General features: G+C 38.5%; 3 protein-coding genes across 10 annotated transcripts in view; 2 read left to right on the top strand and 1 right to left on the bottom strand.

The window, feature by feature from the left end:
- Positions 1-660: 660 nt before the first annotated feature.
- Positions 661-10262, top strand: LOC112561941 (sphingomyelin phosphodiesterase-like). Its single transcript, XM_025234812.1, has 13 exons — positions 661-2067; positions 2872-3033; positions 3495-3618; positions 4839-4948; positions 5422-5591; positions 5962-6069; positions 6667-6747; positions 7061-7148; positions 7368-7444; positions 7928-8120; positions 8548-8637; positions 9138-9232; positions 9643-10262. Exons 1-13 carry the CDS (start codon positions 1699-1701, stop codon positions 9755-9757), a joined length of 1782 nt encoding a protein of 593 aa, XP_025090597.1. The 5' UTR covers positions 661-1698; the 3' UTR covers positions 9758-10262.
- On the bottom strand, positions 7520-14756 carry LOC112561947. Of its 8 annotated transcripts, none has more exons than XR_003098748.1 (6): positions 14503-14593; positions 13635-13841; positions 12578-12683; positions 11912-12001; positions 8722-10837; positions 7520-8158 (listed from the first exon to the last, which is right to left on the bottom strand). XR_003098748.1 is itself a non-coding variant. In XM_025234819.1 (6 exons), the coding sequence occupies exons 3-6, from the start codon at positions 13746-13748 to the stop codon at positions 10650-10652; spliced, it is 498 nt and encodes a 165-aa protein (XP_025090604.1). In that variant the 5' UTR covers positions 13749-13841; positions 13889-13893; positions 14503-14566; the 3' UTR covers positions 10410-10649. The 8 variants fall into 8 exon arrangements, 6 of the variants coding, with proteins under 6 accessions (XP_025090604.1, XP_025090608.1, XP_025090610.1 ...); XR_003098747.1 differs by having other exon boundaries at positions 8705-10837; XM_025234819.1 differs by lacking the exon at positions 7520-8158 and adding an exon at positions 13889-13893 and having other exon boundaries at positions 10410-10837; positions 14503-14566.
- LOC112561940 (uncharacterized protein KIAA1841 homolog) overlaps positions 14298-19712 on the top strand; it is a 28082-nt gene continuing 22667 nt past the window's right edge. The window contains 7 exon segments of the mRNA XM_025234811.1: positions 14298-14316; positions 14759-14831; positions 16098-16320; positions 16840-16999; positions 18392-18458; positions 18873-18913; positions 19158-19349. Of these exon segments, the coding sequence (XP_025090596.1) occupies positions 16174-16320; positions 16840-16999; positions 18392-18458; positions 18873-18913; positions 19158-19349 (607 nt within the window). The 5' untranslated portion in view covers positions 14298-14316; positions 14759-14831; positions 16098-16173.

The raw sequence follows: 19712 nt of genomic DNA on the forward strand, positions 1-19712 counted from the left end.
ACATACGTCCTTCGTCATGTAAGGGAGATAATTGTATTCATAAAGGCCTAAACTATCTTATTTATTAAGTTTTTCTTTTAAACCACGAGCTGTATAGGCCTAAACAAAATTACAACAATGCATCAGCCCAATGTGAATACTGCATAACAAGTGAGCGGCCACCTGTGTTGAGTGCATAAAGAAAGAGTTAAGCTTTAATCTATGTGAGAGGTTAGTTCTACTTACACAGCAAAAATCAAAATGTGTAAATACATTGTAACTTTTTTCTTTTCTTCTACAGGGATTCCACCACTCATGGATCGATTTTTGGTGTCATATTTTTCTATCTTTTATGTAAATTGTTTGACTTTATGTTATAAATAATTATTTCAAAAATAACTTTCATGGGGTAAAAAATTATTGACTGTAATTTTTATGTAAATAATTGGATGAATGCTTATGTTCAAAAACAACTTTAATGCTTTAAATAATGTAAACTGCTAAAATAGTTTTTTGTTGTAAATAATAAAATTGTTTAATGATATCTCTTGCCTACTATTTATGGGTTGTGAGGAAACGAGATTTTGAAAAGCTGTTGAATGTTTTCTTCATGGTGTGCAAGCCTGTGTACCAGTGTAAGTAAAAGTGAGAAAGGGTGAGGGATGCAGCAAGAGGGGAGTGGGAGTGGGGAATTTGATGGGAAAACAGGACTTCTCATGGGTGATCGGTGGGAAGGTGGGTGGGTCTTTCGTGGGAAAACATGGGAACCCGTGGGAATTCCCTAAGAGGTCCCCTTAGGGTCCCGCCTCCAAAACCCGAGAGGGACCCAACTTTCTTCCCGAAGAGGTCCCATGAGGGACCCAAGAGTTCTTGCAGGCTGGGTATAGCTGGTGACACAAGCACACATACATAGGCTGACACACATGTGCGAACTTGGGACAGCACAGTGGAAAAGGTGCCCGATGTCCGGTGACCCCGTTGCATCCCCCGGGTGACCTTGTGTTCCCTAGTTTTTCCGGAGGATGGTTTTCTCGCGACCTCTCTGTTGGCTTTTTACAGAGAAGGGGGCACCGTAGAAACAGAGTAGATGCTGGAATATTCTGCGTAGGAGGAATAATAGGGCGAATCGGAAAGGGATAAGGGCGTGCAGAGAGAGAGAGCTGTAGAGGTGGGAGCATCACCCCACCGAGCTTGTGAACGTTTTAGCAGCGTGAGAGTAAAAGCACCTGACAGTGTAAAGTGTGTAAGGGTAAAGACCGAAATCTTGATCATTGGAATGTAATTACAGCTGGCCATTGTCCCCACATCATTTTGCACGTACCCATCGATCATTAGTCAGAATTTTCCTGGTGTGAATAGACAAATTGATAAGCGCCAGGTGGACTGCCACCACAAAATGTCAGACCACACAAAGGGACGACAGTTCACCTTGACCGCTGGTTTCGTCGTCATACCAGTGGTACCATCTGGAAGCTCGATGGCTTGACAAGTTTATATTTTCATTTTTATCTTGTCTTACCAAAGACCTATAAATAAAAATTAGTGACTCTGCCATCATAGCTGCATGACATGTGTTTATCTCCTTTGTGAGCAGATATCATCAAGGGTGCAAATGGTGAAATCTGTGCTTGCTTAACACCCAGTGACGACCTGGGGTATTTAAGCCCTATATAAAGCCAGTGGTGTGCAGTACAGTTAGCTTGCTATCGGGTGTGAACCATGGATCCGATTCATCTGCGCCAGCTACTGTTAGTGTGTGTGTCCGGGTGGATGTGTGCTCTGTCCTTGCCTCACCTTGAACTCAAGCAGAAAGAGGAACTTACAGGAGGATCGCGTTTCCGTGACAACGACGTGACAACACCAGTCATTCCAGTTCCGGTCGTAAGGCGAGTAGGAGCCTGGACACCAATTGCGCATCATGTCAGCAATTTGTCATGCATAGCCTGCAAGACCATGGTAAGGATGCTGCATGACATGTCGAGACAGAACCAGACGGAGGACGCCATCATCAACGCCGCCATTAACCTGTGCATCGCACGAAGGATCGAGGACCCACGAGTGTGTCAGATGGTGGTCCCACAGTACAGTGTAAGACACACAGACTAGTCCAGTATTATTTATACACAGTACAGTGGCAATAATATGTACAGACTAGTATTATTCATACACAGTACAGTGGCAATAATACGCACAGAACAGGGTCCGTATAGTTATGAAGCGAGGGTAAGTCGTTTTCCCACGTACAGACCATTAATGCAGTACAGTGTACATGTACAGATCCGTAAGCAGTATTTATAAACTATGGGCAGACCAGTACACACTATCAATAACTTTTAATCCACTGACTTATAAAATCGATTGTATCAGTGTATTGTATCAGCAACAAAAGTCTCATGAACACTAGTGCAGGTAGTCAACTCGGGAATCAAACAGTATAGTGTAAATAATTCTTCAAACCATTTGTTTTCGCAGAGTCCTTCAAAAAGTCTTTAAAACAATCTTTTCAAGTCAGTATATTCCAGCCCTTAGAGCAAAACTGTTTGTTTTTTCAGCTATTGCTGTGCAGTGTTTGACTGACCGTGAGGTGTTTTAGGTTGGTTGATATGTTGGTCAGAGGTGTATGGTATTTTGACATATGATGAGTGCGTTTTGTCAATGATTCTAGGTTGGAACATGATCTACAGCGGTGTATAAAGGTCGTCTTTCCCTTTGTGAAAAAGCCATGAGATTCCCTGTCAAGGGATGTAGAATCATCTTAAGTAATAATAAATCATTATGATTATTGTTCTCGATCTTATTTTTGTGCGGTAGACGTTCAGGTGCGACGTATATACGAAAGTGGTTGTAAATATATGTCGTATTCTTGTTGTCACCCTTGTTGTCTGTCTGCAGGAGATGGCTCTCGGTGTCGTGCGTAAAACACTTTTACTTCCCGACGAACTGTGCGGCATACTGCTAGGGAGTGAGTGCGCCACGCCCCCTGACCCGGGCAAGTGGAACATCACCATGTCCAGCAAACCCAAGCCGCCAGTCGCGCCGCACGTGCGACCTCAGGTCAGTCTTGCTGAGCTGCACGCATGATCACTCGATCAGCACTACCCATCTACATACACCTTTCGATCCCTTTGCAAAGAGATTGACAAATAATGACAGTGAGCAGCTAAGCAATTTAGACAAGAAAACTGCTTATCTTTCACACATAAGAGCAAGAAAGAAAAAAAAAAACCCACTGAAGAAACAAAAATGAGTGTGTGTGTGGGAGGGGGGAGGAGAGATGGGTGAAGCAGAGATCGAGAGAAATTTGGGAAAGAAGAAGGTGGTAGAAAACAGAGTAAGAGCAGAAGCAAGGAAGAGCTGGGAAGTTCGGGGGAGGGGAGGGGAACAAGCAGAGAGGTGTGGAGGTTGATGAGGAAGTATATAAAGGAAAAGACTGGGTTAATTTATTTGGAAACGGAATCACAAATGATTTTTTTTTTCTCGATTTATGGGGTCGCTGGCTATCTACGCCCGCACAGCCTGGCACACCTGTAATGCGCGTGCTACACCTGACTGACCTGCACCTGGATGACCAGTACTTGGCGGGTGCCGACACCGGCTGCGGTGAGCCGCTTTGCTGCCGTAATACGGACACCTACCCAGGTAACCATCAACCAGCACACAACACCTTTCCCTTGGGCCCTTCATCGTTTGTTTGTGCGGGTGTGCACCATTAGCCTCACAATGGCTGTCAATGTCGGTTATCTATCCTTTATCGTCCGTTATCGAAGCTGTGACAAAACACTTTTCTCGTTTGGCGGTGAAAATCCAAAGTCGGTGACACATCGAAAACATTTGCTTATGTCCAAACGTACAAGGTCACTTATAGGTGCAAAGATGACCAAAAAGATTACAGCACATTTTCATAAAAAACGAACTTTTAAAGAATAAGCACAAAAATCGTTCTTACCTTAAATTTGCTTTGTTTTCGAATTACAACCGAGAAAGGGAAACATTTCCCACCATGTAACCATACTTATACATCATATGTCAGAAGTGATGATTAATCATATGTGATAATTAATCGTTGTAACTATCGAGCAAATCGCCGCTTCCAGATTTTGTTTGTTTGTTTTCTTTTTTGCACCATTTTTCCTTCAGGAAATAAATTTTAACTAAATTGTACGGAAAATTGATTTAGTTTTTAAATTTAGCATTTATTTCTTGCAATCGATTGCTCTGAGTATAAACAATAATAAATCGTGCGATGTTTGTGTGACGACATCGTGCCGGAAAACAAAACCACGAAGAAGTAAAAAAGTAAGAACAAACAAACAAACAAACAAACAAAGAAAGCATTTACTCTTGTTTCTGAGTTTAGTTATTATTTATGTCTGTTTAACGCTCAGCTTGTAATGAGCTGAAAGTGAATTCATAACTTTGAAAGATCTTCGTGGTTTTCTCAACAAAAATTTAAATATTTACTTTTGTTGATGTTTGTTATAGTTTGTATTAAGATTACGATATCAGTTATTTTTTCGGCTTTTTTGTAGCTTTCCCTGCTTGCGCGTGCATAAGAGAATTGTTTTGTCGTTGTATGCAGTTTTGTTTCTGATCGTTTCCTCGATTTTTTAAAAATTACCGGGGTTTTGTTTTTGTTTATCTGCGAGCTATTGTTTTTTCTTTAAAATTTTTTTTTGGCCTTTCTTATGGAAAGGGGTGTCTGTTATTTTGTAGTTTAATTCGAGTTTCTAATCTTCAAGATTTTGTTTGCTTGAATCTTCAGGATTTTTTTTCCACGTTCGTGATTGTCGAGTTTTTTGTTTGCTCGTTTATCCTGGGTCCTATCCTTATGATTACTTTCATATTTCTCGCTCTTCCAGCTCCCACTCCATCCAAGGCAGGAGGCACTTGGGGAGATTACCGGAACTGCGACTCGCCATGGCAAACCGTTGAGAATCTGTTCCGTCTTCTCGCGGACGTAAAGGACCAGGTGAGTCTAGCAGACCTTTCCAGCTTTAATGAACGGTTCTCTCGCCACGTACCTTTTCAAGCCATGACATGAAAACTCACAAATCAGATTACTTTTGAGAAACGTGGTAAGTTCATAAGTTAATGCAGCTGTGTTTAGTGATCATGCAGCCCATGAATGTTGATTGTTTCAATAGCTTAGCGGCTATAGAGGCAACGAAATGAGAGTTATTCACCTTTAATTGTATAGGGCACGACGTGAAAAGATTAATCAGGTAGACATCTTCTAAATAAGCAGTTTTCCATTAGTCCAGGCGCGCCTCGAACTGGTGTCTCCAAAGCTGAGCACAGCAACCGCCTCCGGTATTATGACCCAATGCGCCCTGCACCTCTCATGCTCAAGAAAATGTCATTTATGTAAATATAAATATTTCTTATGTAATAAAAGTTATTTTGTACGTTTATGTCAGTCTAGTCCTGTGGGCGCTGTTTCAGTTTGATTACATCATCTTCACTGGCGACATTCCTGCTCATGATGTGTGGAACCAGACCAGGACTGCCCAACTGACCTCACTTCTGCAGCTGGCTGGTTTCTTTCGTCGCTACCTCCCAGACAAACCTGTCTACACGTGCATGGGCAATCACGAGTCTGTCCCTTGCGACAGGTGATCTATCAGTCATTTGCAAATACTGTACCTGCATAAAAGTTGTGATAACTGAAGTACCGTGCCTGTAGCTATAGCAGGTGAAGGTGATCGAAGTGCAGTGCAACTGCAGCAGACATTAGCTCAAGTGAAGTCTTGCCTGTACCTGTAGGAGTGCAGTCTAGTCTGATTGACGATCTTTGGTGTCTATAAATATTAACAACATAACCAAATCCCAGTCATGTACGGACCTCTCCCCTTTTATGCATCAATAATCGTAAAGTTTCAAGACGGATTGACAACGCTATAGCTACTGTTTGCAGCAGAGTATACAAACCAGATTGCCCATGTAAAGTATTCATCCTAGTTTGAAGAATGTTCTATTCCCCAGCTACCCACCTGACTCTGTAGAGGGTCAGTCCATGTCCTGGTTGTACTCAGCTGTGCTAGAGGCGTGGGGGTACTGGCTGCCATCGTCAACCTATCAGACTATTCTCAGGTGAGAAGAAGTTACGTTTTCTGCCCGGGCTGCGGGTGAGATGGTAATCTGTGTGTCAGTATATCATTTGAAGTTTCCATTCTCCCTATAGTTGATGTTCTTTAACACACAGTTCTCCTACAGTCCTAGGCTGACTTCCAGCAGTAGTTTCTTCCAGTCCTCAAAGTCTACAGTTGTCAACTTATAGTTAACAAGCCAAATATCGAGTGCTGAGCATTATATTTTCTTTACTTCGTAGCAACCGTGTGGCATCTAGATGTAACAGTTCACAAAGCAACGACTAATACACAATTCTGCTACCGCCATAAACTGTGCACATGCTCCGAATCTGTAGACTAACATTCCCATTACACCCCGACTCACTAACCTAACATTCCCATTACATCCACACTCGCTAGACTAACATTCCAGTCACACCTACTCTCTGGCCTAACATCACAGATGTGAACCTATTAAGGTAGCATTTTTTTCCAGTTCCGTACGTGTTTCCTGTCTTTGGTCTCTCTGTCTTATCCTCTTGCTGTTTCTCATCTTTCTGATGTGTTTTGTTTCCTGTTGTTGCTGCGTTATTGATGAAAACGACTTCCGTTATTGCAGAGGCGGGTTCTACACGTTCTCCCCTTTCCCAGGCTTCAGAATCGTCTCGCTGAACTCCAACTATGGCGCCAGTGCCAACTGGTATGACCTGATTCATCTGTTAAAATGCTCGATTTGTGCTTCGTCATTTTGCCCTGTCTCTCAGTCCCTCGATCACATAGCATTAAAGCAGCACATATCATCCACACACAGAAACGTATGCATAACCACGTAGACGGAGCTGTGACAGTTGTAGATGTATGTGGCAACTTGCTGCATCTCCTCTAATGCAGAGGATGTATAGGGAAAAAGAGTTAAGTTAAAGCATGTAAGTACATCTCCGTGTGTATAACCACACGACTTGGTTAAGCTCGCTGTTTCTTCTATACCTGATGAGCGAGTTTTAACATCACAGGTGGTTGCTCATCAACTCAACAGATCCACAGGGTCAGCTACAGTGGCTAGCTGACGTGTTGCAGGAGGCAGAGGACAAAGGTGAAAAGGTTAGAGGTTTAAAGTGTGAATTGATTGCACCAGCCCACGCGTCTACAGAACATTCTCTTCTCTCTTCCACACACACACACAATGGTGCTTTAAGTAATGAGGTTCCATTATAAACATATTATCATCATTGTTGGTGTCATCGTCATCATCGAGAAATTAGGTGATGCACTTAGAAGTGAGAGATTCCAGTCTATAGTGCTTTGCTTTTCATGTTTTAGGTTCACATCCTCAGCCATATTCCACCAGGGGAACTGATGCATGACTTCAGCTGGAACTACTACAAACTCATCAACAGGTTTGTAAATGGTCACTATATGCGATTACAGCAGAAGACAATATCATTTTCTAACACAAAAAAAAAATCTGAAAAGGTTCAGGAGCATCAAGGACATTTGCCCTCACAAAAGCTTTATTAGTGACTAAGAAAAACAATTTACAATTTGATAAGGATTATATTTATTATATAATTACACTGCTATAAGTGCTAATATCAAGTGTTCTTTATACTTAGATCTATAAAAAACAGAACGGTAGTCATCACCACATTATATTTCATTCTGTAAGCAAGAGCAGTAGTCTCTACTATATTTGTTACTACTTCACCAGAACAAAATGAAATGAAAGAAACTGATAATTAATTCTGCTGCTTCTCTTGCTGTTTAGAGGATTTGCTACCATATTCAGTGGTGCTTCTCTTACTGTTAAAAAGCTCCGGTCCATTCACAACTACAAGATGTAGTGAGAGATGATGTCAGTAAAACTTTTCTGTTCACCATAGATACGAGAGCACCATCACAGGGCAGTTCCATGGCCACACTCACAAAGATGAGTATCAGGTGTTCTACGACCTTAGCAACCGAACACGACCTGTCGGTGTGTCCTATGTTGGTGGCAGTGTCACACCTTACTCCTTCACCAACCCTGGCTTTCGTATATACACCATTGATGGCAACCACATCAATAGTTCATGGGTCAGCATCTCCCTATCTTCCTCTTTGACTCCTCCTCCCTACATACAGACAGTGAGCGTGAAAAGTAAAACACCGATCAAAGCTTCCATATCAAATGCATGTCAGTTGCTTACCAAAATGGGTTCGACCTAATCCTTTGCACTCACTAGTTAGGTTGAAATATTAAAACAAAATGTTTTTCTACAATTTCCTTCTGACCTATTCCTCAAGTTTGCTATTTTAGAGCAGCCAATATTTATTTTACTAACAAACATCTTTTGCTTGTGGTTGCTAACAATGGCTTGTTTTTGCGATGTAGTGTAGTCAACTTCTGGCATATACAATAAAAAAAGACTGGAACTACCAAATTCAATGCAAGCCTGTAGCAACAGGAAGGTCGAAGGATTTCACAGCTTATTGTCTGAAACTTAAATTTTTTTTTTTTCAGGCTGTGCTTGACTACACACACTCATTCTTGAATTTGTCACATGCAAATGAGTATGGAAACCCTGTCTGGGAAAGAGAATATTCTCCACTGGTGAGTGGCATGTATTCAATAATGCAGATAATAATATTATTTTAATATCTGTTTGATAAGTACTTACCCTCTTCTTTGGCTTACTTCTTTTAAGTTACCTCCATAGCCCAGTACTGGATGCAGTCTATTAAGGTCTTTTTCCTTGAATCACATCCAACGAATGAGGACCAAGATGACATTTCTCATTACTTTAAAGAACTCAGGTTGTTCTGAAAGCCATTTCAGCTTAATTTTTTTTTTTTTTTTTTTTTTCGTTTACACCATATCTGGTAATGCTGAAACAACATTTATTCCCATGTGCAATTTAATACATTCCATCCCTGACATGTTGCTATAAACTGTTTCATAGAAATCTTATAAGCTAGCCATAATGTTAAATAACTACTCAGTTATAAATAAAACTGAATAATGGATGTGGATGTATTATCAAATACTGCCCACCAATAAATGAGTGAACAAATGAATTATAGGATTCAGAAATCAGATTATCTGCCTTGCAGAGTGACTATCAAATGAAGGGGCTGTACCCAGAGGACTGGAATGAGCTTATCTATAGAATGAAGGCAAACGATACCCTCTTCCAGACATTCTACAAGTGAGCAATACCCTTTCTGCATTTACCCACCAATAAAATGCTGTTTAGTGTTGCCAGCCTGCCTAATAATCTGATTATTTTGCTTTTATCCAGAAACATTTAGGTATGTTTTATCTTTTCTTCTGGTCAGAAGTACATGGCAATAACACTATGAAAGGCAAAGCAGTCAAACCTGCTTAATGCCCTCATTCCATTTTATAGAAAGTACCAAAGTCTTTTTTTTTTATTTCTCATCCCATTCTAACTTAATAAGGAAATTAGTCTTACAGTGCAAGCCTGTTAATAGCAGAAAACATTGAACATCAAAAAATAGGAATGTTTGAAAAATCTGTTAGTTACAAAGCTTTATACCAACAATTACACTTTCAGCACAAATTTCAAAGATTAATCAGTTTTATATGTCATTTCAGGTATTATTTCAAGTCTGCCAAAACTGATTCTTGCACAGGAGACTGTAAAAGAGGATTTTTATGTGCCCTTAAATCTGCCAGACCTGATGACCCTGAGTTATGTGAAGATCTTTAACATTTTTTTCAAGTTTACAATATCTTTTTCAGTGTATATTACTTTTGTCAAAATGTTCAGTTGAAGTATACATAATTAAAAGTCAGATATATGATGTATTGTGATTATGTTTCTTAAGTATTCTTTCAAGGTATAGCAGTTATATGATAGAAATAAATTGTACTTTATTCTAGAGAGGAAGTCCTCTAACCCTCTCAGCACAATGGGCCATGATTGTGGCTTTGCTGGGAAGCACACGGAAGGCAATTTTCATTACTTTTATTGCAAAGTTCAAATTTTCTCCCCTCCAAAAATGTATAGGTTTCTTGGTCTAATGTTTATCTCAGATCAGCAATAATAAAAAAAAAAAAAAAACTTCACCTGCTGTCTTCACAGTCTTTAGTTATAAACCAGTAATTTTAATGTTATATTTTTATGTAGGGCTAAGAGAGTTAAAAGTGACTTGTATGTTCATGTTGTACATGTTCATTTACCTGTCTCACACATTAAAGCATAACACATTTAATGCACTTAATAGTTTTTAAATGAATTAAGAACTGACAGCCTATCATAAACATGCCTGCATGCATTTCATTTACCTTTCATTGCAACTACTTCATTACGTCAAAATGAAAATTATATCAAGAAAAAGAGTTTACTTAGTAGGCTGAATTATTTTTGCTCAGGAAACTGCTGTACTGTACATAGGACACACCAAAAGGCATTAGGCTTTGGAAGCATTAGAAGCATTAGAGTGGCTTGTAAATGTCATACCTTAGATTGCATCTGAATGGTCACTGGAATTTGGCACCTTTTAGGGAAAAAAGTGCTGTCCTATAGAAAAATAAAGGCCCGTCATACAGCTAATAGCAGATGAGAACAGAACAAATTCACCCAAATGATGACATTAATGTTATTTTTCTGAACTTCCCCAGTTTCTTAACTGCTTCTCCAAAAGAAGTCCCCAGGTGGCTGAAAATGGATGACACATCCTAGTGGCCTGACCCCTTGAGTCCACCATGGGTCGTCCCTCATTGGCCCACTTGAAGAGAGATCCCTCCAGATTGTAGACACTAATACTCCCCACAGGAAATGCTGACTCTACACAAAACATGGATAGACTTTATATTAAATACATGTCACAACCTGGTCAGCTACTCAAATGATGTACATCTGGGACATATGTTTTTTTTTTGTTGTTTTTAGAGCTGACAACATGAAAGATCTGTTTAAGCAGGACTTTGTTGATCAGCTGTTTTTCTTCAATACTGCAAAGCTGGAATATGATTATACAGTTCCACCTTCATAATAGGATTACATAGTTCAACCCTCAGAATTGAGGCGCAGGTGATGGGTTGTGTTCATTGTGACAAAACAGCAGGGAGAAGGGATAGACAGTCCGAGAAGGAAGACGACACCTCTGCTGGCTCAACTATCCCGACTTCCACATTTTTACGCCCACTCCCCCAATTTCACACATCTGAATGCTCTCACCCAAATTAACATGCTGTCCCCACTTGCATGCGCAACAATTGACAACACAGTTACGAACTAATGCAAATGGATATTATTAAACTAAGAAGGTTAATGCTAACAGTAAGTTTTATATATATATATAAAAACAATGCTCAGACAGAGTCCATTCCTGAACCAAATTTTTGCGACTCTCTGAATGAGGTTCTTTCATTTAGATCGGTGGCCTATGGCAACAGCCAATCAGAATTTAGCAGTTTTCTGAGGGTTGTATGCAAATCAGAAAAGGGGGTGAGCATATGTATGTGGCTGGCTTATAGCATTCTTTCACTGTGAGCGTCTTCTACAAGGTTTATGATTTCAGCTTCATAAACATGGAAAAAGACAAGTTCTTAGCCATTTTCATACTACTCTTGTCAAAGTAGTAATTTTAGGTAGTAAGTAGGGAAAGTGGTTGCAATGGACTGGTGACATGATTCATTCTTTTTAAAGAAAATGAGAGATAGAGTTGTGCGCATCAGCATATTTTGACCAAGCTGTCTTGTCAAAAGATAACTGAATATTTTTAAAGGGAAGCTGGCACTATATGTTTTGACCACTAGAAAAGCTTTAGAAATCCGTTAAAGTCATAAAACCACACAGCTGTATTATGTGTAAAGAAGTGGAAATGGTGCCTTTCTAAAAAGGTACAATTTAGTATACCTGCAGTTGCTAGATACTGCTGGAGTTTTTGTGCCATCACTGAAGATCTGTATCCAACAGAACAATAACATACCACAGTGTGGGGCTTATCTGAAAAAAAAGGCACATTCTAAAGAACTTTACTTGCTGTATTTTTCTGGTATAAGAATTTGTTACACACACATTCTTAAAAAATCTTTTTTCAGCTCTCTATAATAACTTTAAACCATATCACAAATCATTTGAAATTGTTATAAAATGTGATTATGGTAATGTCAAGATAAAAAGAACAGTAATTTTATAAAGAATTTCCTTGGGTGCAGCAGTATATCTGTAATCAAGGTTAGTGTCATACCAGATTATTGCTAAAGCTATGGTGCTTGTCATTTCTGATGGTAACAAGTTTGCAGCTTGAAGTTTTTGACAGACCTGTAGCTAGAAGATTAAGGACGCTCAAGTAAAATAAAACATTTATCTTAGTTGAATGAAAGACCAGTAAACTAATTCTCTTTATAACTTTACAGAATTTTATTTGCTTAAAAGTAATAAAAATCTAACTATTTGGGGATGAGAACATAGCCTTTCGATCAAAGTAAAATCGTGACATATGCACTAGTCAAGCATTAATTTTGAAACAATCAACTTACTGGAAGAATTCTCTGACAAACCCTAAAAAAAGCAACTCACCAGAGGGTAGACTGCTCAACAGCTGACACGGATCGCCATTTTTCCAGTCAACACAATGTGCCCCCTCTAAGTGACTCACATTGTATTCTTCTGGTGCTCGACAGTCCTAAAACCAGTCGTGATATAGTTCAGAGTACTGTACAGCAATGTAAGGGCATGCTATCCTTTATTTTAAGCTTTTTATTAAGCTTCCTTTACGTTTTAAATTTAAATGTGCTGTTCTGATACACATAAATTAGCTTTAAATTTGCTGTTCTAATATAAATTCATTTAAAATTCAACACCCCATCTGGATTCAAATGCCCATTCTTCTGCTAAACCACTTTTGAAAGTGTCTGAATTCATTTGTGATGACAGTCATATCCTGTCAGAAGAATTTTTCCAATTCCCATTAGGCAGCTGATCCTGTGTTTGTGCATGCAGGACCAACAGACTGAAGCTGTCCTTCGTTGTTTCGACTGTGTGGCTTCTGAATGTTACTGTATGTGAATGAATGCAGCTGTCTGAAACATGAATGCACAAGTCTGTTTGGTGGATATGGAAAGGTTATGGTAACGTTTTATGCTTTCATCTGGAGCTGGCCCAAATAGCCCTCTGGGATAAAATAATTGTGTTATCGTAAATGACTTGAGAACAACATGGGATGAAGAAAAGCTATAGTGTGCTGCTGTGTTGCATTTTCTTGCTCACATTTTTCTAAGCGACTATGGAAGATTTGTATGAAGCAGTTTCAGCATGAGGTAGTTTGAAGTGGTCATCAGATGCCATTTTAATAGCTTAGCTGTTCAAGCTGTGATTAACAAGCTGATCAAATGTGTTTATGCTTGTCTTTTAAGTACATCAAATACCTTCTGGCTTTTCATTAAAAATAAGATGTGGTCATAGGTAACAGATACCAGAAGGGGAACTTTATCCTAAAATGGTTAGTTGCTCAAGTCAACATCAACTACCAAGGTATATAGCACCCTGCAGCTACAGTGCACTCCTTGGTCTGTGCAAACTTACACTAAATGATGTGAAACCAATATACAGGCTGTTCTTTTGCTTAGTTACGTACCATCAAGATAATCTTCCTCTCATCAGCCCTTCCTAGCCATTTTGTCAAGGTGTTTGTGGTGATGTATTCAACTGTTGGAAACTTCGCTCTTATCATCTTGATTGTGGTCCACATCCCCAGACCACAAACAGAGGATACCTGTCATCCGTCTCACTCCCTTTTGCCGCAGATGGCCCATCTTCACTGCTTCCACCCACTGCCATTTGTCTATCCAAGTAAAAGTCACAAAATGTTATACTATCATACCATTGTACAATGTCTTCACAAACAGCTATAAAGGCAAACCAAAAGGTTATACCAATTAAATCACACCATCAGGAAAAAAAAAGCTATAACAATTGAATCATCTAGCCCTAAAATAAAGCATTAATGCAGCGGTTCTCAACCTTTTACTTGTGACGCCCCCCTGACGAACAAAGGTAGGTCCGCGCGTCCCCCTTAGCCAGCAATGTAAGCGAATTTCACTAATACCGGTATAAGAAACTTTTAAAAAAATTACCACCTTGGCGCCCCCCCTTGTAAGCACGTCGCGCCCCACCGTTTGAGAACCGCGGCTTTAATGGTTTAAGATCAGACCTTGTTAGAACTGATATATTTAATGTAGATAGAAGGTTAACAAAAGTTACAATCTGAAAATTTTTACCAAAAGTTTTACAGATGTATACGCCTGATGAAGTAGGAGGTAAGATTTCTACCAACAAATATATATAAAATAAAAAAAAATCTGGGAACTGCAGTTAGGCCCTGCTGACAACGCAGAAAGGAAGAAAGAGAACTGAAGCGAATTACCGCCACCAAAAAATGATCAATAGATATAGTGGAATGATATTTCATATCAGAAGCGTTATCAGGAAACTGCGATAATCACCTGATAGAACCAATTAATCTTTGAAAAAGTGATATGCAGACAGTTTTCAAACAGTCATACTTCGCAATAGATTGTTTCCAAACAAACAAAGTGAGAATCAAGAAAAAAAAAATCAGCTGTTATATACATCACCAAATGACAGTTTCTAAGTTAATCAAATTTCAATTATAGTTCTCATTCTAGTATAATTGCAACATGTTTTGAGTTTCTTAGTATTAAAGTATTCAAAATACCTAGAAAATTTATCCTCATATAGTTTGGGAACCACTATGGATGCCGTGCTTATCAACGCTCAGCGTCACTGCTAAGGCCATGGCCAGTTACTGATCGTAAGTTTTTGAGTGCTGTTTAAAGTCTAAATTCGTAAGGTATTTTTCAGCTTTTTTGTAAATCGTTTGGATTTTCAGGCAACGTGGTTTCTTATACTGACCCGGTTGCTTGAGTTTCTATAAGCTCTAATTTCCTTGACACTCACACAAGAAAACTCACTACCACATCCAGTCAATCATTGACTATGCATCCACCCTCTGGGACTCTGCTAGTGGAGCTTCCTTATGAAACCTCTAGCTAGTGTTCAGAGGCGAGCTATCAAAGCCGTTCTGCTAAAACCGAAATTAGACCCGAATGACTTCACCTCTATAGGCGTTCTTCCTCTAAAAACAGATTTAAATTTAACAAATGCATTTTCATGTATAAAATACTGACGGGCAAACTATCGCCAAGACTCTCTCTACTATTTTCCTTCAATAACTCTAGAACCTTCCCAAAACTGAATATCCCCTTTCCTAGACTAGACCTCTTCAAATCAAGTCTGAAATTCTCAGGAAGTGTGCTTTGGAACAGCCTCCCTCTCCATCTCAAGCAATTGCACTCCCTGAACTGCTTTCGACGCCATCTATTTAAACACTTACAAGATGAGGCTTCTAGAGATTCCTTCAACTCGAATAAATAAACCTTGTAAATATATATTCTTAACCATCACCTTGTAAATCTCCACCCTTCTTTATGTTTATTCAATTTTTTCTATAATACTTAATTAATTAATTTATTTTGTTAATTTCGTTCCCTGTAAAGGGCGAGGGCTAAATGGAAAAAAGCACTCAGTTGCTTATTTTAGCCCTCGTAAATAAAGAATTGTAATTGTAATTGTAAGCTCTATTGTCTCCCTCAATCAGACAAGGCTGCATGCGTAGCATAGTAATTCTTTTAGTTTTGTAATACAGACAACATACTGTTTAATAAAATAATAGAATATAAAAAATATTATAGACAATTAATTTACCTAGATATACTTTTGAAGTGAAAACTTACTGGGAAAAAATAAATATGCGAAATAAAGAAATAATATATGATTACAATTGTAGACGAAACACTGCATTCAGAATTCTACTTCTTGGTTTCTTCCAATATCGCCTATTTATTTTAAGGCATTATAATGCAACCGTTTTACAAAACTTCACCCTGTACACATCCTTGAATTGTCCATGCATAAGTATATTGATTGAGCATGGCAATATGTATAAAGATGAGGGATCTATGAATGCGTGTTGTGCAGCTCATGCATATGTGTATAAATTTATGCATTGGCTTTTCAGCAGTTAGAAGACCATCTTGTCAAAGAACAGTTGATACACATATGGGCGACAATAATCCTGCTACCAGAGGTTGATAATGGCTGCCATTGAGCCCTTCTCTAGAGTAGGAGTGACGCTTGACCTGATTCTGAAGACTTTGATTGCATCACCAGACTTCAATAGTCAAAATGTCAAAAACTGGGAAGCTATTGCTCGGCTTATACCAGGCACAAATGCAAATCAGGTTGGCCTGAGTTCTTTTACTTTCAAAATTTTGCCAGGTCCAATATTAATTTGTGTGTGTGTGTGTGAGAGAGAGAGAGAGTTTTTTAGTGTATGAGGGAGAAAGAGAGAGTTTGGGTGAGAGAAGTTGAGCTTGAGAACTTGTATTAAACATGCCTGAGATCATTTAAAGGGGTAAGAGAAAATGACTAGAGAATTATATTATGAGAAATATTTTGCTATGCTATGCCTGCCACTATTACATACTATCATACTATCTTCTTCAGTTGTTTTTTCTTTAAATCTTTGTGCCTCATACACCTTGTTCCACTAAACTCCTACAAACAAAAGAAAATGTATTTGGAGAGCCAGTAAATCAGAGAAGTTGGTCATAAACACAGGTTGATCAGACAAATACTGGACCAGAGTGTTTGAGAGATGTTTAATAATTTACATTAAACAATTTGTTTTGCCATCAAAACTGAGGCCTTGGAAACATGACTTTTAAAAAAAGTGAACTTTTGGAATGATTTGTTTACAGTGTGCAAGAAGATATGAGGAACTAATGGTAACATTAGGCTTCCCACTCCAGCTGACAGGAAAAGGATTTATTGCCCCAGCTGTCAGCACCTTGACAAGTTTATCGGGGTCAGAGAGCAACACACAAGTGTCAAGCAGCAGTGATTCAAATAAAAGTAAAGGTAGTGAAATAAAGGGTCTTATCATTTAATGTTTTATTTTTGTCTGATGAGCTAAAGCTTGCTAAATATTGTATATTTTTCTTTTTAAAAGGATTGGTAGATTGTATTTTAACTTTACACTGTAAACCATCTTTCTTTCCCATTATTATTCAATTATAAAAGTAAATTCTTGACTCATTACCTCACCAACATCTGTCCACCACAAATGTTTGTTGAAAGGTGAGGGTAACAAAATAAGGAGGTCATGTGATATAATTAAGGTAACTTTAGTTGCAGGGGGGGAGGGAGGGAGGTGGAATGTATCCTTACAAAAATTGTGGTAGGAATCTGGGATGGCAGATTACATGTTGAGATTGTATTAGACAGCAATGTCCTTCATTTCTAGAATGATTGAATCATTATTCTGTTAACTTTCTGATGAGCATAGAGCAAAACAGGAAATAGAAAACATATAACTATATACACTCCTTTAGCAATCAGTAGCCATTCATGAAACTGCCAACATATGTAACAGATTAAAATTTAGAATAGTTTCAATTCTAATACATTTATTTATGATGCCGATATATAGGTGATAATTCTGAAAGCCAAGCCAACAGCTTGTAAGTTAGATCCAATACCCACAAGCCATCTTCTTGAGTGCTTAAATATTTTTAAACCTTGTAAATGTCAGCTTGTCATCAGGTGTTTTCCCATTTTTGTTTAAAAATGCCCTGGTGAAGCCATTTCTTAAGAAATCCACGCTTGATGTCAATGTGTTGAACAATTATCACCCAGTTTCCAACCTGTCTTTTCTCTCAAAGATAATAGAGAAAGTTATGACAGCTGTGGGCCTACTTACAAGAGCATCAGCTCATCCCCTATGCTCAGTCAGCATATAGACCATATCACAGAACTGAAACTACTTTAATTGAAGTAACCACCGACATACTATCTGCCCTTGACAGTGGTGATGTTTCTGCCTTAACTCAACTGGACCTGTCTGCTGCATTCGACACTCGTGACCACTCTCTGCTCCTCTTCTGCAAACATTACTCCTAACAACCTTTCCCAGAATGCTAGTCCTTTTTCACACTCTTCCTTTTGCAACATCATATGTTACTCTCAGCTCTTGTTCTTGTTATTTGGCTCCTCTTTGGGTTTTCTGTATTTGATTTAATTCTTTGTCAGTACTGTTGTTTATTCTTTTATAGTTTCTAAGTTATTTGTTTGTTTTCCTGTCCCTTGTATACTGTCCATGTTTTGTTCCTGTTGCTAAGCGCTAAGAGCATGCTCCTTAGGAGTGTGAGTATGCGTTTTATTAATTCTCACTTTTTATTAATTATTATTATTGATTGGAAAATGATCCTTTTGGGCATGTATGAGAAATAATATATGCATTTCTCCCATTAGAAATTAAAAGTCAGGAACAGCCTGGGGCACTGGGTGGTACAGGAGGTGCAGATGGTGGTGAGCAAGGGTAGGTCTTCTTGCTAATTCTTTCATCTATCATCAGCAACAGCAATGTCCATTTTCTTTCTTCTGTTTCTATGGCTTTTTGTTCTGTGTGTGTATGTATGAGAGAGAGAGAGCTATTTATATGTTTATTATTTCTGTGTATGTGTGTGATATTTCCATGTTACATTGATCTATTTTTTTTCTGTATATATATTTATTAACTTTTGTGTGCTTATAAAATAGATATTTTCTTATGTTACAAAAATTATCTCTTTCCCTTGTTTATATGTTTATTATTTTCTGTCTGTGTATATGTGTGTGTGTGTGAGATTTCTATATGTTACACTGATCTAATTTTCCTGTTTATATGTTTATTATGTTCTTTGTACGTGTGTGTGTATGTGAGAGATATTCCCTTCCTCTGTTTATGTGTTAGGCCAATGATGGTAATCCACGTGTGTGATGAAGCCAAAAACTGTGAGTATATTTCCTATTTATAGTAACTTTGATATAAATTACTGAAGATTGTAAAATTACAAGGTCGGAGACAAAATCAAAATAAAGATTCAGTGAAACTGGTTATTGATTTAAATATTGATTTAAAAATGATCTGGATAGGTCTTGGGTTCAGGTAGAATTGAGAAAAGTTATTGAGAGATTATGAATCTGACCACCATTTCTTTATTCTGAACAACTTTGATACGTGTGTATTTTTTCATAGTGAAAAAAGACTTCTACTGTCCACGAGACTTGCTCATCAAGGAGATGAAGTACTTTGCAGAGTACCTGTCCACTGACACACAGCGATGTGAAGAAGTGGACATCTCAGTCCACTGTGATGTTCAGATCTTTGATTGGCTCATCAAATATGTTAAACGTGGCACTAAGGAAGTTGTGGAGCCTCCAGTACTAGGTTATTGTTTGATAGTGTAGTTGTACAGACAAACATTCCAGTAATATTGTTATAGCATTTCTTATTCAATCTCTATAATCTTTAACAACTTTATTTTTATAAAGAAGTGTTCTACTTATTTCTTATGTCAGTGGTTCTCAAAGTGTGGTCTGCAGACCACTTGTGGGCCGCACTCATAAGTCAGGTGGTCTGCGGCCGACAGTCATCTTATGTCAGCAAAGTGATGGTTTAATCACCAGAATACCTAATTAGTCCAGTACTGATTTCGCACCAGTTTTATTTTTATCCATTCCCAACAGCTCGTTCGCATAAAACGCTCACTTACCAAGTCTTTATGTTACAGCATGACCATTTGCATCATTT

The sequence above is a fragment of the Pomacea canaliculata genome, linkage group LG4 (assembly GCF_003073045.1).
Source record: "Pomacea canaliculata isolate SZHN2017 linkage group LG4, ASM307304v1, whole genome shotgun sequence".
Classification (NCBI taxonomy): Eukaryota; Metazoa; Mollusca; class Gastropoda; order Architaenioglossa; family Ampullariidae; genus Pomacea; species Pomacea canaliculata.

What these genes read in the sequence shown, in the direction of transcription:
- LOC112561941 (XM_025234812.1), top strand. Translation starts at nt 1,699, where the DNA reads ATGGATCCGATTCATCTGCGCCAGCTACTGTTAGTGTGTGTGTCCGGG. An exon ending in CGCCGCACGTGCGACCTCAG is followed by an intron (nt 3,034 to 3,494) that starts GTCAGTCTTGCT and finishes ACGCCCGCACAG; the next exon opens with CCTGGCACACCTGTAATGCG. An exon ending in GAGTCTGTCCCTTGCGACAG is followed by an intron (nt 5,592 to 5,961) that starts GTGATCTATCAG and finishes TCTATTCCCCAG; the next exon opens with CTACCCACCTGACTCTGTAG.
- LOC112561947 (XM_025234825.1), bottom strand. Translation starts at nt 13,748, where the DNA reads ATGTGGACCACAATCAAGATGATAAGAGCGAAGTTTCCAACAGTTGAA. An exon ending in GTTGAGCAGTCTACCCTCTG is followed by an intron (nt 12,002 to 12,577) that starts GTGAGTTGCTTT and finishes CTTTTTTTTCAG; the next exon opens with ATAAGCCCCACACTGTGGTA. An exon ending in GCAGTATCTAGCAACTGCAG is followed by an intron (nt 10,838 to 11,911) that starts GTATACTAAATT and finishes TGTTTTGTGTAG; the next exon opens with AGTCAGCATTTCCTGTGGGG.